The sequence below is a fragment of the Chiloscyllium punctatum genome, chromosome 23 (genome assembly GCF_047496795.1).
Source record: "Chiloscyllium punctatum isolate Juve2018m chromosome 23, sChiPun1.3, whole genome shotgun sequence".
In the NCBI taxonomy this organism is placed as follows: Eukaryota; Metazoa; Chordata; class Chondrichthyes; order Orectolobiformes; family Hemiscylliidae; genus Chiloscyllium; species Chiloscyllium punctatum.
Genome location: NC_092761.1, coordinates 68332912 through 68347100, shown reverse-complemented (window position 1 = coordinate 68347100; position 14189 = coordinate 68332912). Strand labels below are relative to the sequence as shown.

The 14189-nt window shown below is 40.9% G+C and overlaps 1 protein-coding gene across 1 annotated transcript in view; it reads right to left on the bottom strand.

Annotated features, from left to right (window-relative positions):
- LOC140494123 (beta-galactosidase-1-like protein 2) overlaps positions 1–14189 on the bottom strand; it is an 88034-nt gene that overhangs the window by 57095 nt on the left and 16750 nt on the right. The window contains exons 2-3 of the mRNA XM_072593138.1: positions 6836–7033; positions 674–742 (exon numbers count right to left, since the gene is read on the bottom strand). Of these exons, the coding sequence (XP_072449239.1) occupies positions 674–742; positions 6836–7033 (267 nt within the window). The remainder of the gene's footprint in view (positions 1–673; positions 743–6835; positions 7034–14189) is intronic.

Genomic DNA, 14189 nt, shown 5'->3' with positions numbered 1-14189 from the left:
GCAGGGTGCAGATAGTTGTTGGACTTGGTCAGTCCCGTGTGGAAGCCCCTGCACTGAGCTACTACAATGTAATGTTTATCTGTAATTCAGCTGACTGCAATGTTTATCCTTTTAACTATGTCGCATTTCTTAACTTACACTATAAATCACTAAAGTATTACAACTTTTCTTTATTCCACTTTTTGTATCTCAGATTTGTACCCTAGGTATTTTGTACCCAAGGCGGCACCAGAGGCGATATTGTGTACTTCTCACTGTACTCCTGTACTTGAGTACATGTGACAATAAAGGATAAAGAATATTCTATTCTAGGCATTCCCAACCTGACAACTGACCAGAGAAAAGAGCAGGGGGTTGGTAATGTGGAGAAAAATCTGAGTTTCTGCAAATGTAAAACTTAAGAATGGCCATTCACATACCGCCACATCAAAAGGTTCAATCCCTAACAGTTCAGAGACGCTTGCAGGGAATACCATAACCTTCAATAAGGTTCAGAATTAGTTGAAATCAAAACACTACTGCATTTGTGTGTGAAAGATGAGCTCACTAACTCTCTCCACTCCCCCCCCCCCAAAAAAAAAAGACCGCTTTTAAAAGGAGATGAAGGGAAACAAAGGCAACAACAACAAGAAAGGTGGTGGTGGGGGGGGGAAACGGGGGTGCAATTACTTACTCAAAATCAAGGTTGTCTTTGAAATTGAATATTCCTTTCTGTGGCTCATGGAGATTCCATGGTATGTACCTGTAATAAGATCACAGATACTGATATCATATCCAAAGCAGTAAGAAGTACAATGCTCAGTGAGCTGGCAGGTGTGTTTTCAGACGTTTCATCACCATGTGAGGTAATGTCATCAGCGAGCCTCCAGTGAAGCGCTGATGCTCTGTCCTGCTTTCCCACACAGACAATTCAGTAGTTTGGATTAAAAACCTATCAGACCGGTCACAAACAGACACGGGAAAAAACCGTCCTAGTAAGAGGGATGAACTGCAACTGCAGAGGCATGAACAAAAAGGACTTCTTAGTAGCATTAGAATCAACTCTGAAAGACAAAAAAGCAACACACAGACCAAATATTTAACTACAGGAGCAATCATCCCAACACCCACAAACGGAGTTGCATCAGGACATTATTTAAACGGGCCACAACACACTGCAGCGCCCAGGAACTACGAGCAGAAGTAAAATACCTATACAGCAAGTTCGAGAAGAACGGATACCTGATAAACACAGTCCGCCGATTTTTAAACAACAAAGCCAAACAAGTAGTCACAGCATGCCTAGAAACTCCAGCCAAGTTACTATATAAAGACACCTCGGAGATGACTACCAGGCTACTCTGACCTCTTGGCATCATGGTAGCCCACAAACCTACCCACACATTGAAACAGCTACTGATGAACCTAAAATATCACACATAACAAGCAAAATTACTGTAATTTACAAAATACACTGCAAGGACTGCAACAAACACTATGTCAGAGACAGGCAGAAAACTAGTCACCAAGATAGACGAACACCAAAAAGAAATGACCCACTATCACTGGTATGCTTACACACAGATAAAGAAGGACACCACTTTGACTAGGACAACACATCTATCCTGGGATAGGCTGAACAGAGACATGCATGGGAATTCCTAGAGACCTGGCATTCTAACTGGAATTCCATCAATAAACACATCAATGTGGACCCCATCTACCATCCTCTGAGATATCACCCACCTTAAGAGACCAAGACACATAAGTAGAGGCCCACTGAGGTTACCTAGCATGGTGATGAAACATCTGAAAACAAGCCTGCCAGCTCAACAACTAAACTTACAACCTGAATCTCAAGCTAAGCTACAAAATCATTTCAAAAATTGCAAACTACACATCTGATGCTCCCATACTCAAGCTCAGAATATTCCTAAACCTATTCCCGCCGTAGACGTGGGCTCATGGCTGCTTCACAACCTGGCAATCTTAAGTTGTCTGTAAATACTAACCATAAAAAAGATTTTATGCACAAGCAAATAAATTAGAAGTAGAAGTAGGATTTTTGGCCCTCTACGTTTGCTCCAACATTCAATAAAATCAAGGCTAATCTGTGTACCGGATCCCACAGATTCATAAAGCTCTAATAACTTTAGATTCTCATTAGATCAGGGAATCTCAAAAATAAACTGATGGCCGCATGTTCAATGTCTTATGTAACTTACATTGATGCCTCTTTTAATAACGGACAGCACTCAGTTAGCCTTCTTAAATCACTTGCTAAATCGCACACTGACTTTCTGTGACTCGGTGGAGTATCTAAATCCCTCTAGACCTCTGAATACTTCCATTGCTATGGCTTAAGTCATACTCTACCTTTTTATTTTTCTTGCCAAAATGAATGACTTTGGATTTTCACCACATTATTCTCCACCTGTCAGATTTTTGCTCACTCAACCTATCTATATCCACTTGCAACTTCCCATGTCATCTTCACAACATTTACTGATTGTAACTGTAGTGATTATAATTTCACCAGGTTTCCCTCCTCCTTCAACTTCTGGATTTATAGATATTAAATGTAACTTTTTGCATACTCTACAGTGAAGACAAAAGTTTATTCATTACAGCTGCCAATTCTTAACAATTGACAAATAACTCCCCATTCTTGCCCTCTAAAAAGACCAACATTTTTCCTATTCCTTTGTTTAGATGTCTGTTTTTACATTTCTCTGTAGCTTCCACATGTTCTAGTTTATTTGTCTTAATTATTGTTTTAGCAGTGCTCTGCTATTATTTAGATATTGATCTGTCATAGTACTTGTTATTCACCATTTCACAATGACAAGCTTTTTTCTTAAATTTGATATCCTCAAATTCTTCAGTTACTGGATCCACCCCTTGGAATTTTTTTTATATAGGAAACGTACTTGTTCTGAAATATTCCTTTAAATGTCTGACACTCCTGTCCTAATGATCTAGTTCATTTTAACTCACTCAGCTTTCACACCCACATCTTTGCCATTTTTTTAAATTGCAGAAGGATATAGATCTGCTCTTCTCCCTTTCAAACTGGATGTAACATTCAATCGTTTTTACTGCGTCTTTACTGTGAGATCATTAATTAATCCTATCGCATTACACAATATCTGCTCTCCAAAACTGATTTTGCCAGTTTATAACTAGATTAAAATCACCCACAATTGCTGCCATCCCTTTATCTGTAGCACCCAACATTTCTCCTGACTGGTAGTCCCTAGATTGCAAATGGATTTGATTCTGGAGTTGCAAGCTGATTCATATGCAAGTCAGAATGCAATGCAGAATAATATAAAGGAGATCACATTTATAACTATGAATGTTCATAAGTCAGACATTTGTAATCACGCGCATGCTTCTTCCCACATAGTGATTACTGTGTGAGGGGCTGTAGATCATTTCACAAGTTTTTTTTAATATATTACCTTTCCATATCCCTACCCAAACAAATTCAATATCCTGACCTCTTGAAATAAGGTCATTTCATACAATTGCACCATTGCAACTTTTGATTGAGTGTGCACCGCCAGGGCAGAAATGCCTATCGTGAGTGAGCAGCATTTTAAGGTGATTGGAGGAAGGTTTAGGGGAGATGTCAAAGGTAGGTTCTGTCAGAAGAGTGTGGTGGGTGGGTGGAATGCACTGCCACTAGTGGTAGTAGAATCAGATATATTAAGGACATTTAAGCATCTCTTGGAAGAAAGGCACATGGAAGATAGTACAATGAAGGATAAGTAGCTTAGTCTGATCTTAATGTAGGATAGAAGGCCGGAACATCAAGGGCCGTAGGGCGCTGCTGTATCACACAGAAAACAATAAGTGCTGGAAATCACAGCGAGTCAGACAACATCCGTGGGAGAGAAGCAAGCTAACATTTTGAGTCTAGATGACTCTTCAGAGGGGAGGTGAAGTGGTGGGGAGGGGACAGCATTTATGCTGTGGTTGAAGGGAGCTGTTGGGGCGGCAGGGTGGTGGAGTGTAGAGTGCTGGGGGACAAATACACTCTACACCCCATCACCACCCAACTATAGTATAAATGCTGCCCCGTCCATACTTCACTTCAGCTCTGATGAAGAGTCATATAGACTCAAAACATTAGCTTGCTCTCTTTCCCATGGATGCTGTCTGACCCGCCATGATCCCCAGTATTTGTTGCTTTCAGTACAGATTCCAGCATCTGCAGTAATTTGCCCCTCCACTGTATTTCTTGAGTGCTTTATCATTCAGAACTCCATGCTCATCATTCTGCAGCTACACATCCATAACTGCTTCCAGTTCATATTTATTTACTTCAATTTCTTTACTAAGAGCTGACCTACTTTGTGATGAATGCAACACACATTCAGAAACTGAGGTTTTTTTAAAATAAAATTTTCACAGCATCTAGTTTTGGCTGATGGTATAATCTTGGATTTTTTTTTTCCCCCTCTCTGTCCCTTCCTGTCATTGTCTGGCCTTCATTTTCCACATTAGTATTCTGCCATCCTGCCTCAACTCTATCCCTTGATTTTAGTTCAGAGTGGTGCTGGAAAAGCACAGCAGGTCAGGTAGCATCTGAGGAGCAGGAAAATCGACATTTCGGGCAAAAGCTCTTCATTTGTGAAACTTGAAAGGATTCAGAAAAGATTTACAAGGACGTTGCTAGGGTTGGAGGATCTGAGCTACAGGGAGAGGTTGAACAGGCTGGGGCTGTTTTCCCTGGAGCGTCAGAGGCTGAGGGGTGACCTTATAGAGGTTTACAAAATTATGAGGGCCTTGGATAGGATAGATAGACAAAGTCTTTTCCCTGGGGTTGGGGAGTCCAGAACTAGAGGGCAGAGGTTTAGGGCGAGAGGGGAAAAATATAAAAGAGACCTAAGGGGCAACTTTTTCACACAGAGGGTGGTATGTGTATGGAACGAGCTGCCAGAAGATGTGGTGGAGGCTGGTACAATTGCAACATTTAAGAGGCATTTGGATGGGTATATGAATAGGAAGGGTTTGGAGGGATATGGGCCGGGTGCTGGCAGGTGGGATTAGATTGGGTTGGGATATCTGGTCAGCATGGAGGGGTTGGACCGAAGGGTCGGTTTCCACGCTGTACATCTCTATGACCCTATCTTTAGCCCGAAACGTCAATTCTCCTGCTCCTCGGATGCTGCCTGACCTGCTGTGCTTTTCCAGCACCACTCTGATCTAAACTCTGGTTTCCAGCATCTGCAGTCCTCACTTTTGCCTACTCCATCCCTTGATTCAATACAGTTATCCAAATTTGATCCCTTACCTGCCTTGCTTAGCTTAAAGCCACCTCTACTTCTCTAATGATATGGCTCATGAGAATGCCAGCTGCAGCACGGTTCAGATGTAGATTACCCTAACTGTATGTGATCCAACTTAACCTATTACTGATGCCAGGGCCCCAACAACTGGAACCCACTTCTCTCACTCTGAGCCACACATTCACTTCTCCATTCTTATTAATCCGTAGTCAATTTGAATGCAGTTCAGGCAAGTATTACCTCAAATGTTCTGCATTTTAAATTTAGCATTTAACTTTTCTTATTCCTTCATCAGAATATTTTTCCTAGTTCTTACACTGTCTAGGACAAACATGGACCAGAATCCCTGATTCTCCCCTTCCCATGGAGAGTTCCTCTCTAGCCCACAACAGATATCCAGGACTCTGACATCAGATAGTCCACACAACCATGCCATCTGGACTGTCCTTTACTCCAAGAGAAAAAAAGTGTCCATACCGCTCACTATAACATCTCTCACTATCATTACATTAGAATCCCTACAGTGTGGAAACAGGCCATTTGGCCGAACAAGTCCACAGCGACCCTGCAAAGAGCATCCTACCCAGACCCACTCCCCTACCCTATTACTCTACATTTCCCCAGACTAATGCACCCAACCTACACATCCCTGAACACTATGGGCAATTTAGCTTAGCCAAATCTTTGAACTGTGGGAGGAACCTGGAGGAAACCCACTCAAACACAGGGAAAATGTGCAACTTCCACACAGACAGTCACCTGAGGCTGGATTCAAACTTGCTCTTGGCTCTGTGAGGCAGCAGTGCTAACCACTGAGCCAATGTGCCGCCACTTTTTATTCTTGAATGGTTTGCTGTTTCACAGTGCCTTGGCCAGTTAACTCAGACTGCCCTTCAGCCGTCACTCTCATCCAAGCAAGCTGTAAAAACCTCAAACCTGTTGGACAATTTCAAAATCTGAGGCTCCTGCTCTCCGGACCCCCTTAACTGCCTCTTGTGTAGTCACAAACTTTCGTTCCTGACCAAATCCAAAGACCTAATCTAAAGGGTTTGACAACCTCCTAAAATAAAATGCCTAGCTAATTTTACCCCTCCCTGATGTTCTACAGTGCTCAATAACTCTGAGCTGAAGTCCGGTAGACACTAGTGTTTGCTCTAGATCACATCGGCATCCAGAAATTCCAGTACTTTTCAATCTCAGCACATTATCTGCTCTGCCCTCTAATGTGTTAATTAAAGAGTAATTGCTAATTCATTTATAACTGATACAACCCGCACCCTCCATTCACCAACTTCTCTCAGCAAATTTTACTTCTAGTAGTAAATTGTTCTTTAAGTACTTCTTTTCCCACTCTACACCAAATTCCCAGATACATTCACTTGACCTCAGTCACTCTCGGGTGAAGTCTCCATCACAATCATCAAGCTAACTCTTTGACTATACGAGGTATTTTAGAAAATTTAAACTGATAATTTCAGTGGGATTCAGGGAAATAACAGAGGAGTTAGAAATTCAAAGAGACAAGGCAGAAGCAACCATAATGTATGGTTTTTACTTACGTTACTAAAGTGTTCAAACCTAGAGCTTTCATCTTCAGCATACGGTCTGCCCAGTACGCCCGTGGAATACGAAAGTAGTGCATCGATCCACCCAAGATGAGAAATTTATTTCCCTCTAATTCAAAGTATTCTCGGTCAGCCTGCAAACCTATTTTTCGGCTGTACATTCTTGTTGGAGTGAGCGATATCCAATGGAACCTAGAAGTAGACGAGAAGCGTCTTATTTCAAAGTATAACTGTAGCTCAGCTATTAATTTACGGAGTAGACACATGGTGAATTCCAACACACAATCCCAAGCATCAGAAAACTTCAACTACAAAGTGTACAGATGAGTTAAGATAGGTCAAAATGCCTTCCTCTTCTATATCTCTCCGGGTATTTAGTAGATGCATGTCCAAACGATTGAAGGGAGTAGATGTCAACAGTTTAAAAAACATTATCCATTTTCCACGCACACAATGGCATTTCTAAAGGTGATTGTTGAAAACTATTGCAGAGACCCTGTAATTTGTGCATAGCTCATCAAAAACACACTTCAATGTAAATGTATGCTGAGTTAAACAGATTTACACTAATATAACAAATACTACACCATACTGTACTCAAAAACACGTACTTAGACATTTTATGATCTTCACAATACTGAGATTTTCTAAAGGCAAAGGACTTTTCCATTACAGCATGCTTTACCTATCTGAAAGCCTTCCCTAACTGCCACCATAAATTCTGATATTCACAAAAATCAAGCATATCTCTTTATTTTAGAATTTCATTATCTCAACAACTGGTCACAGGCTTTAGTCAGAAAGCTCTTATTTTAGGAATGGCAAGACTTTCTTTTGGATGCCCGATGTTGCTGTTTCATCATTTAACTTTGTATAAATTGAGTTCGGGAGCTGTCCCAATCCTGTGATTTTTACAATCTACTGTAACCTGTAAGAATTTACTTGTAATGTTAGCCACAATTCCCTCCAAGTTCCTGTTTGGAGATGGAGGGAATACCAGATCACTGAAGATGCTATCTTTCAGCATTAAACCAAGATCTTATCAATCCGCTTGGGTGGGGTACACCATCCTGCGAGTTGGTTGACAATTAATGTGGGCATTAATGAGTAGGAAAAGCAGGAAACAATTATGAAGCATCTGCAGGCACACCACCCCCAGGATAAAAACCCTTCTACCTCAGAGAAAGTCTGACATTTGATTGGTCATCCTCAGCCATAGCTCAAAGTATCATTCGTTGTTTGATTTTGAAAAAGATACAAGTGAGAGCTTTCCTTTATCATCAAGAAATTCAGTGACAGCAACATGAAGCCTGTGATTATGTAGTTAAAGAAATGGGAGGTGACAGCATTGTGGTGACGACATTGGGCTAGGAATCCAGAACCCCACCCAGGCTGAGATTCTTGAGCAAAGGGCTCAAATCTCACTGTGGTAGACAGTGAAATTTGAATTCAATAAAAATCTAGAATTAAAAGCAAATGTTATGCTAATGGTGTCCACATAATCATTGTTAATTGTTAAAAAACCCAAACAAAAGCAGAACTTACTGGAGAAATGCCGCAGCATCTGTGGAGAGAAAGCTTTCTGTTTTTGTTTCAGATTTCCAGGAATTGCAGTTCTTTTTTATTCATTTCCCTTTCAGAAAAGAAATCTGCCAACTTACCTGGTCTGGCTACATAAGACTCCAGCAACTGGTTGAATCTTAATTGCTCTTTGGTCAAATAGGGGTAGGTAATAAATGCTGGCCTAACTAGAACCACATCCCATGACCAAATAAAAAAAAAACTATGCAAGGCACAAGGGGTGAGATTACTGATAGAATGATATAATGATGGAGAACAGAAGCGAAAGCATCAAGGCTAAATCAGATGAATCAAGGCTCATGGTGAACAATTTGAAATACTCAACAGTGTCATGGAAGTCAACAATAATGGTTAGCTCAGTCAGATTGTACATCTCTGGGACACCCGCACCAACCAACCCTACCACCCCTGGCTGAACACTTTAACTCCCCCTCCCATTCTGCCAAGGACATGCAGGTCCTGGGCCGCCTCCACCACCAAAGTCTAACCACCTGATGTCTTGAGGAAGAACACCCCTTTTTCCACCTTGGAGACCCTTCAACGACACTGGATTAATGTGGATTTCACCAGTGTCCCCATTTCCCTCCCCACATCTTATCCCAGTCCCAACATGGTTATCACCCTCTTGAATGGTCCTATCTGTCCATCTTCCTTCCCATTTACCCATTCAATCCTCCTCTCCAACCTCTCTCATTCCCAGTTACCTTCACCCCCGAACCCAACCTCCTTCCCATTTATCTCTCAGCCCCCTTAGCCCACAAGCCTCGATCCTGATAAACGGCTTATAACTGAAATGTCGATTCTGCTGCTCCTCAGATGCTGCCTGACCGGCTGTGCTTTTCCAGCACCAGACTCTTCGACTCTGATCTCCAGCATCTGCAGTCCTCACTTTCTCCAGACTGTACTTAAGAGCACCAATACCATGGATTCATTCCCTATAATGGCTGAGATAATTCTTGAATATGCCTCATCACTTTGCGCTATGCTGACATGCTGTAACTAGCAACCCTCAGACAGATGAGATATCCTGAACACGGGCACCAATCAGGCAACACAGCCTTTGGGACTCTTAATACAGGCCACAGAACAGTGTTTATTCTATGAATTCACTACCCTCGATTACAACAACATTTCTCCTTTATCTGCTGTCTTGAATGGTTCCCTGTACAATGGTGGTATGGTCAGTTTGCTCACCCTCCATGCAAACCCCAGCTCTCATCCACACTGACAGCAAGAATCACAAACCTGTTAGACAAGCTCAGGAACTGAGACTCCTGCAGCACTACCTCCTGGATCCCTTCGCCTGCCTCACTCCTGGTCACACCCTCCAGTCCCTCACCACAGACCAAATTCAAGGTAGTTAGTCTAAGGAGTGTGACTTCCCCCTGAAACATAGCCTTCATGTATGTAAATGTGGTCAGTTGTGAGGTTCTTTTCCGAGGTTTCACACACGAGATGCAATTTGCACACACCAACTTCGGCAAACAGTTAAAGTTTATGAAAGCTTGTACAAGCTAGGTGATCCCCTTCGGCCCTCTTCACAGGCGAGTGAAGTCGGGTCAAAGTGAGGCCCTAAACAAAGAAAACATATCCCCTTTACACAGGTCAGTTGGTCATGCTTACAGATACTCTGGCCACTCAAGCCAACCCCCAGCTACTGACAGTCAGGTTACGCCAGGTACAATGGTAGGATGAGATCACCCTCAGAGGTAATGCAAATGCTCCTGCCCTAATCTTGGGAAATTGTTATGCAGACGATTTCCTGACTCTATTATTCCCCAAAACAATGCAGGTGCAACATACCTAGTTTTAGGGAATGGCTTATGAAAGTATTTCTAAATGCAAAAAATTGAATGATAGTTTAAATGGATAATAGTAGGGGAGTAGCAGCAAATGACTGTCTAATTGGAGCGTGAGTCGTCTGCATTCTTTCACTATTGTCATCCCCACCCATTTCCACAATGTTCATTCAGTGCAGTTTAACTCTTTACTATTACATCAATATCCAGAGAGACATTCCAATCTAATCTTTCAACATTACAGTGACCCAGAACTCAGACATGCTACAAGCTACCTTCTGCGCTACATCCAACAGATCTTCAGCCCGTTCAGAAAATCCAGACTTTATGGCTTTTAAAATAGCAACATCTCTTAACACAAATGGAGGAGCCATGGGTGTTTGTCTTGTGCTCAATTTCCCTGAAGTAGACTGAATTGAGACACAACCTTAGTCAAAAAGTATAGATTTCACTTGACATCTATTCAATTGTCATGTCAAACAAGGGAGCATAGTCAATGTGTAATACGATGTGGAGGTGCCGGTGTTGGACTGGGGTGGACAGGGTCAGAAGTCTTACAACACCAGGTTATAGTCCAACAGGTGTACTTGATATCATAAGCTTTCAGAACACTCCTCTTTCACAAATGACAAATACTGTGCCTGTGCGTTTCACTTCACTTCATCTAATGAAGGAGCAGCACTCCTAAAGCTTATGATTTTAAATAAACCTGTTGGACGACAACCTGCTGTGTGGCTTCTGACCTTGAATGTGTAATATTAGACAGTACACTGACAAATTTCAATTTTAGGTTCAAATAGGTCAGCAATAAATTAAATTTATTCTTGCATTTAAACTAAGAATGGGAAGATTGGCAAACAAATTTGGACAGCACTAAGTATTTAGTGACTGTGGTTTCCATCAAATGCATACAATATTGTGATATGGTGGTGTCCTCTGATAAAGTTTCAAGAATACAACAACAAAAGTTCTATTATAATGCATATTAGAGCATTGGGATTCAACAGTTTTAAAAAAAACTCTATTATAGTGGTTTGCTATAATTTTTACTATATGCCTGCCCTCTGACAGGCTGAGACCAGAAATCACAGTGAGTGTCTGGTTATCTCAGAACTGTAGGAATTGTCTGGAGCCATAGGTGTGTATTTTGCTCTCAGCTCTCAGGCAAAGATAAGATTGTCAGCCCTGGTTGTAATCATAATAACAACCTCCTGTTTCTATTAATGTATTTCCTTACCCATTAACAAGGGATGTGAAGACCAACAATGAGAACAATACTGAATCCTATTATCTATCTCCTTACCTATTAACACAAGATTGTGAATAATACAGTAACAGGCTCATGTGAGCAATTCGGTATTTGTCACAGGAAGATAGCAATCACTAGTCATTGTAAGATTGAGAAATATCTGTTTTAAACAACATAATAGCAGTCAGCCATGAGATGTTAAGAACTTTGTATTGGTCACACCCAAACACGATAGAACGTACACTGCTTGCATATAATATTCAGAGATTCATCGAGGGTGCCATCACAGAAGGCTATGAGACTCCTTTGGTGTCACCCAGAATCTCTCGCTGGCCATCCAGAAATAAAGGTTTGTTTCTCTTTAAACTGAAATTTGTGTCATCCAGAATTAAGAGTCAACACCTCTATAGAAGTAATCTTGGTCTCAGCATCTGTAACAAATAAACATATACAGAAATTATCGTTATTTAATTAGTTAATGACAATATGAAACATCAATCTTTTCACATTACTATTAAGAAACAGGAAGCATTCTAAAATGGGCACAGGGCTAGTTCGTCAGAAATCAGATAAATGAAACTTAAGTTAATTGAATTCTGGTTTTCTGTCCTTAATAAACATTTTTCTATAAAAGTTCCTTAGATCACCAGTTAGTGACAAAAGTGTCTCTGATGTCCATAAACTATCAGTTAGTACAGTCCTTCTCCCATCTTTAAATGTAGCTTATGAAAGAAACTTGCATTTTCTTTTACAGGTAGCAACTCCATAGGACAAATATCTGTTTTTCATTTTTGTGGACAGTGTCTAATTTGATATTTTCAAAAAAGGTTTTCTGCTATTTTGTACCACTTTTTTTTTTAACTTCTGTACTAGTTCACCCATTAATTAATTCCTAGCTTTCCCGAACAATTTATTGTAGCCTATGATTAATTTTTAAACCGGGCCAGCAGAAACCCATACAAAGATATGGACTTTGGACTCAGATTGTTTTCTGAAACTGCTGTTTAGCCAACAACATCAGTAAAGATGTGGAGCTATGGCAAGGAACATATCCATTAGCATCAGAAATAGTTGAAATGAAAATCTTTCCACATGGATCAAGCATCACAATCATAAAAGGACACAATATTGGTGTTATTTGGATCACATGTGGACTGTGCGTTTGCAGCCTGGGATACTGCATTGAGCTGAGTAAAATACTGCTTAAATTCAAAACAGTTCAGTAACATGTTGCTTCACAGACCCTGACAATCTTCCAGAAACTAGCATGCTTCTTCTTCCCAGTTTTTCAGGTTAGCAGCATACTCCTTGCCTCACACATGAAGCTAACAAAAAAATCTGCTTTCACCAGTTCATAAATAGGGGCCTTCACATCTCTATCAGCGTTTTGTTACATGAAGGCCTCAAACAGAATGGGGGAGACACTGATCACATTGGGTGGAATTTTATTGAGACCTGAGCTGTGCTGAGTAATCTGATAGAATCACGCAAAAAGTCACTTAGGGTACATCTCGACATTGGGATCAACTTGCTGCATCTTTTAATTAAGCATTAGGCATTGGGGTAAGATGACAGCAGGTGACTAGAGGAGTTTAGTAAAGTTAGATCACATGGGATTTAGGATGAGCTCGCCAATTGGATACAAAATTGATTTGACGATGGGTCTTAGAGGGTGGTGCTAAAGGTTGTTTTTCAGACTGGAGGCCTGTGACCTGTGGGGTTCCAGATGGATTGGTATTGGGTCTACTTTGTTTATTATTTATATAAATAATTTGGATGAGAATACAGGAAACATTGTTAATAACTTTGCAGATGACACCAAAATTGGTGGTATAGTGGCCAGTCAAGAGGGTTCTCGAAGATTACAAACAGATCTTGATTAATTGCATCAATGGGATGAGGATTGGCAGATGGAGTTTAATTTGTATAAATGCGAGGCATTGTAATTCAGTAAACAAACAAGGACAGGCCTTGTAGAATTCATAGTAGGGTCCTGGGAAGCGTTGTCAAACTGAGACCTAGGTGTCAGGTACATAATTCTTTGAAGTTGGTGTCACAGGTAGAGAGGGTGGTTAAGGCAGCCTTTAGAATGTTTGCCTTCATCGCTTAGACCACTGAGTGAAGGAGTTAGGACATCATGTTGAGGTTGTACAGGATGTCAGTGAGGTCTCTTCTGGAGTGCTGTGAAATTCTACATGTTCTGCTATAGGAAGGATATTATTAAATTGGAGAGAATTCAGAAAACATTTAGAAATATGTTGCCAGGAAAAGAGTGTTTGAGCTATAGAAATGGACTGGATGGGACTTTTTTCACTGGAACATAGGAGTTTGAGGGGTGACCTAATCGAAGTTTATAAAATCATGAGGGATATAGTTAAGGTGACGAGCAAGGGATCGTTTCACTGGGGAGGTGGAGTCCAAAACCAAGGGGCATAGTTTTAAGGTGAGATGAGAAAGTTAGGAAAAGGACAAGGGACAACATTTTTTTTTAAACACAGTGATTCATGTTCGGAACAAACTTCCAGAGGAAGTGGTGGATGCAGGTACAGTCACAATATTTAAATGACATTTGAAAAAGTACATGAATAGGAAACATTTAGAGGGATATGGGTCAAATGCAGTCAAGTGGAACTAGTTCAGGTTGGGAACATCGTCAACATGGACTAGTTGGACTGAAGGATCTGTTTCCATGTCATATGACTCTGAGTTCTGCAGAAGT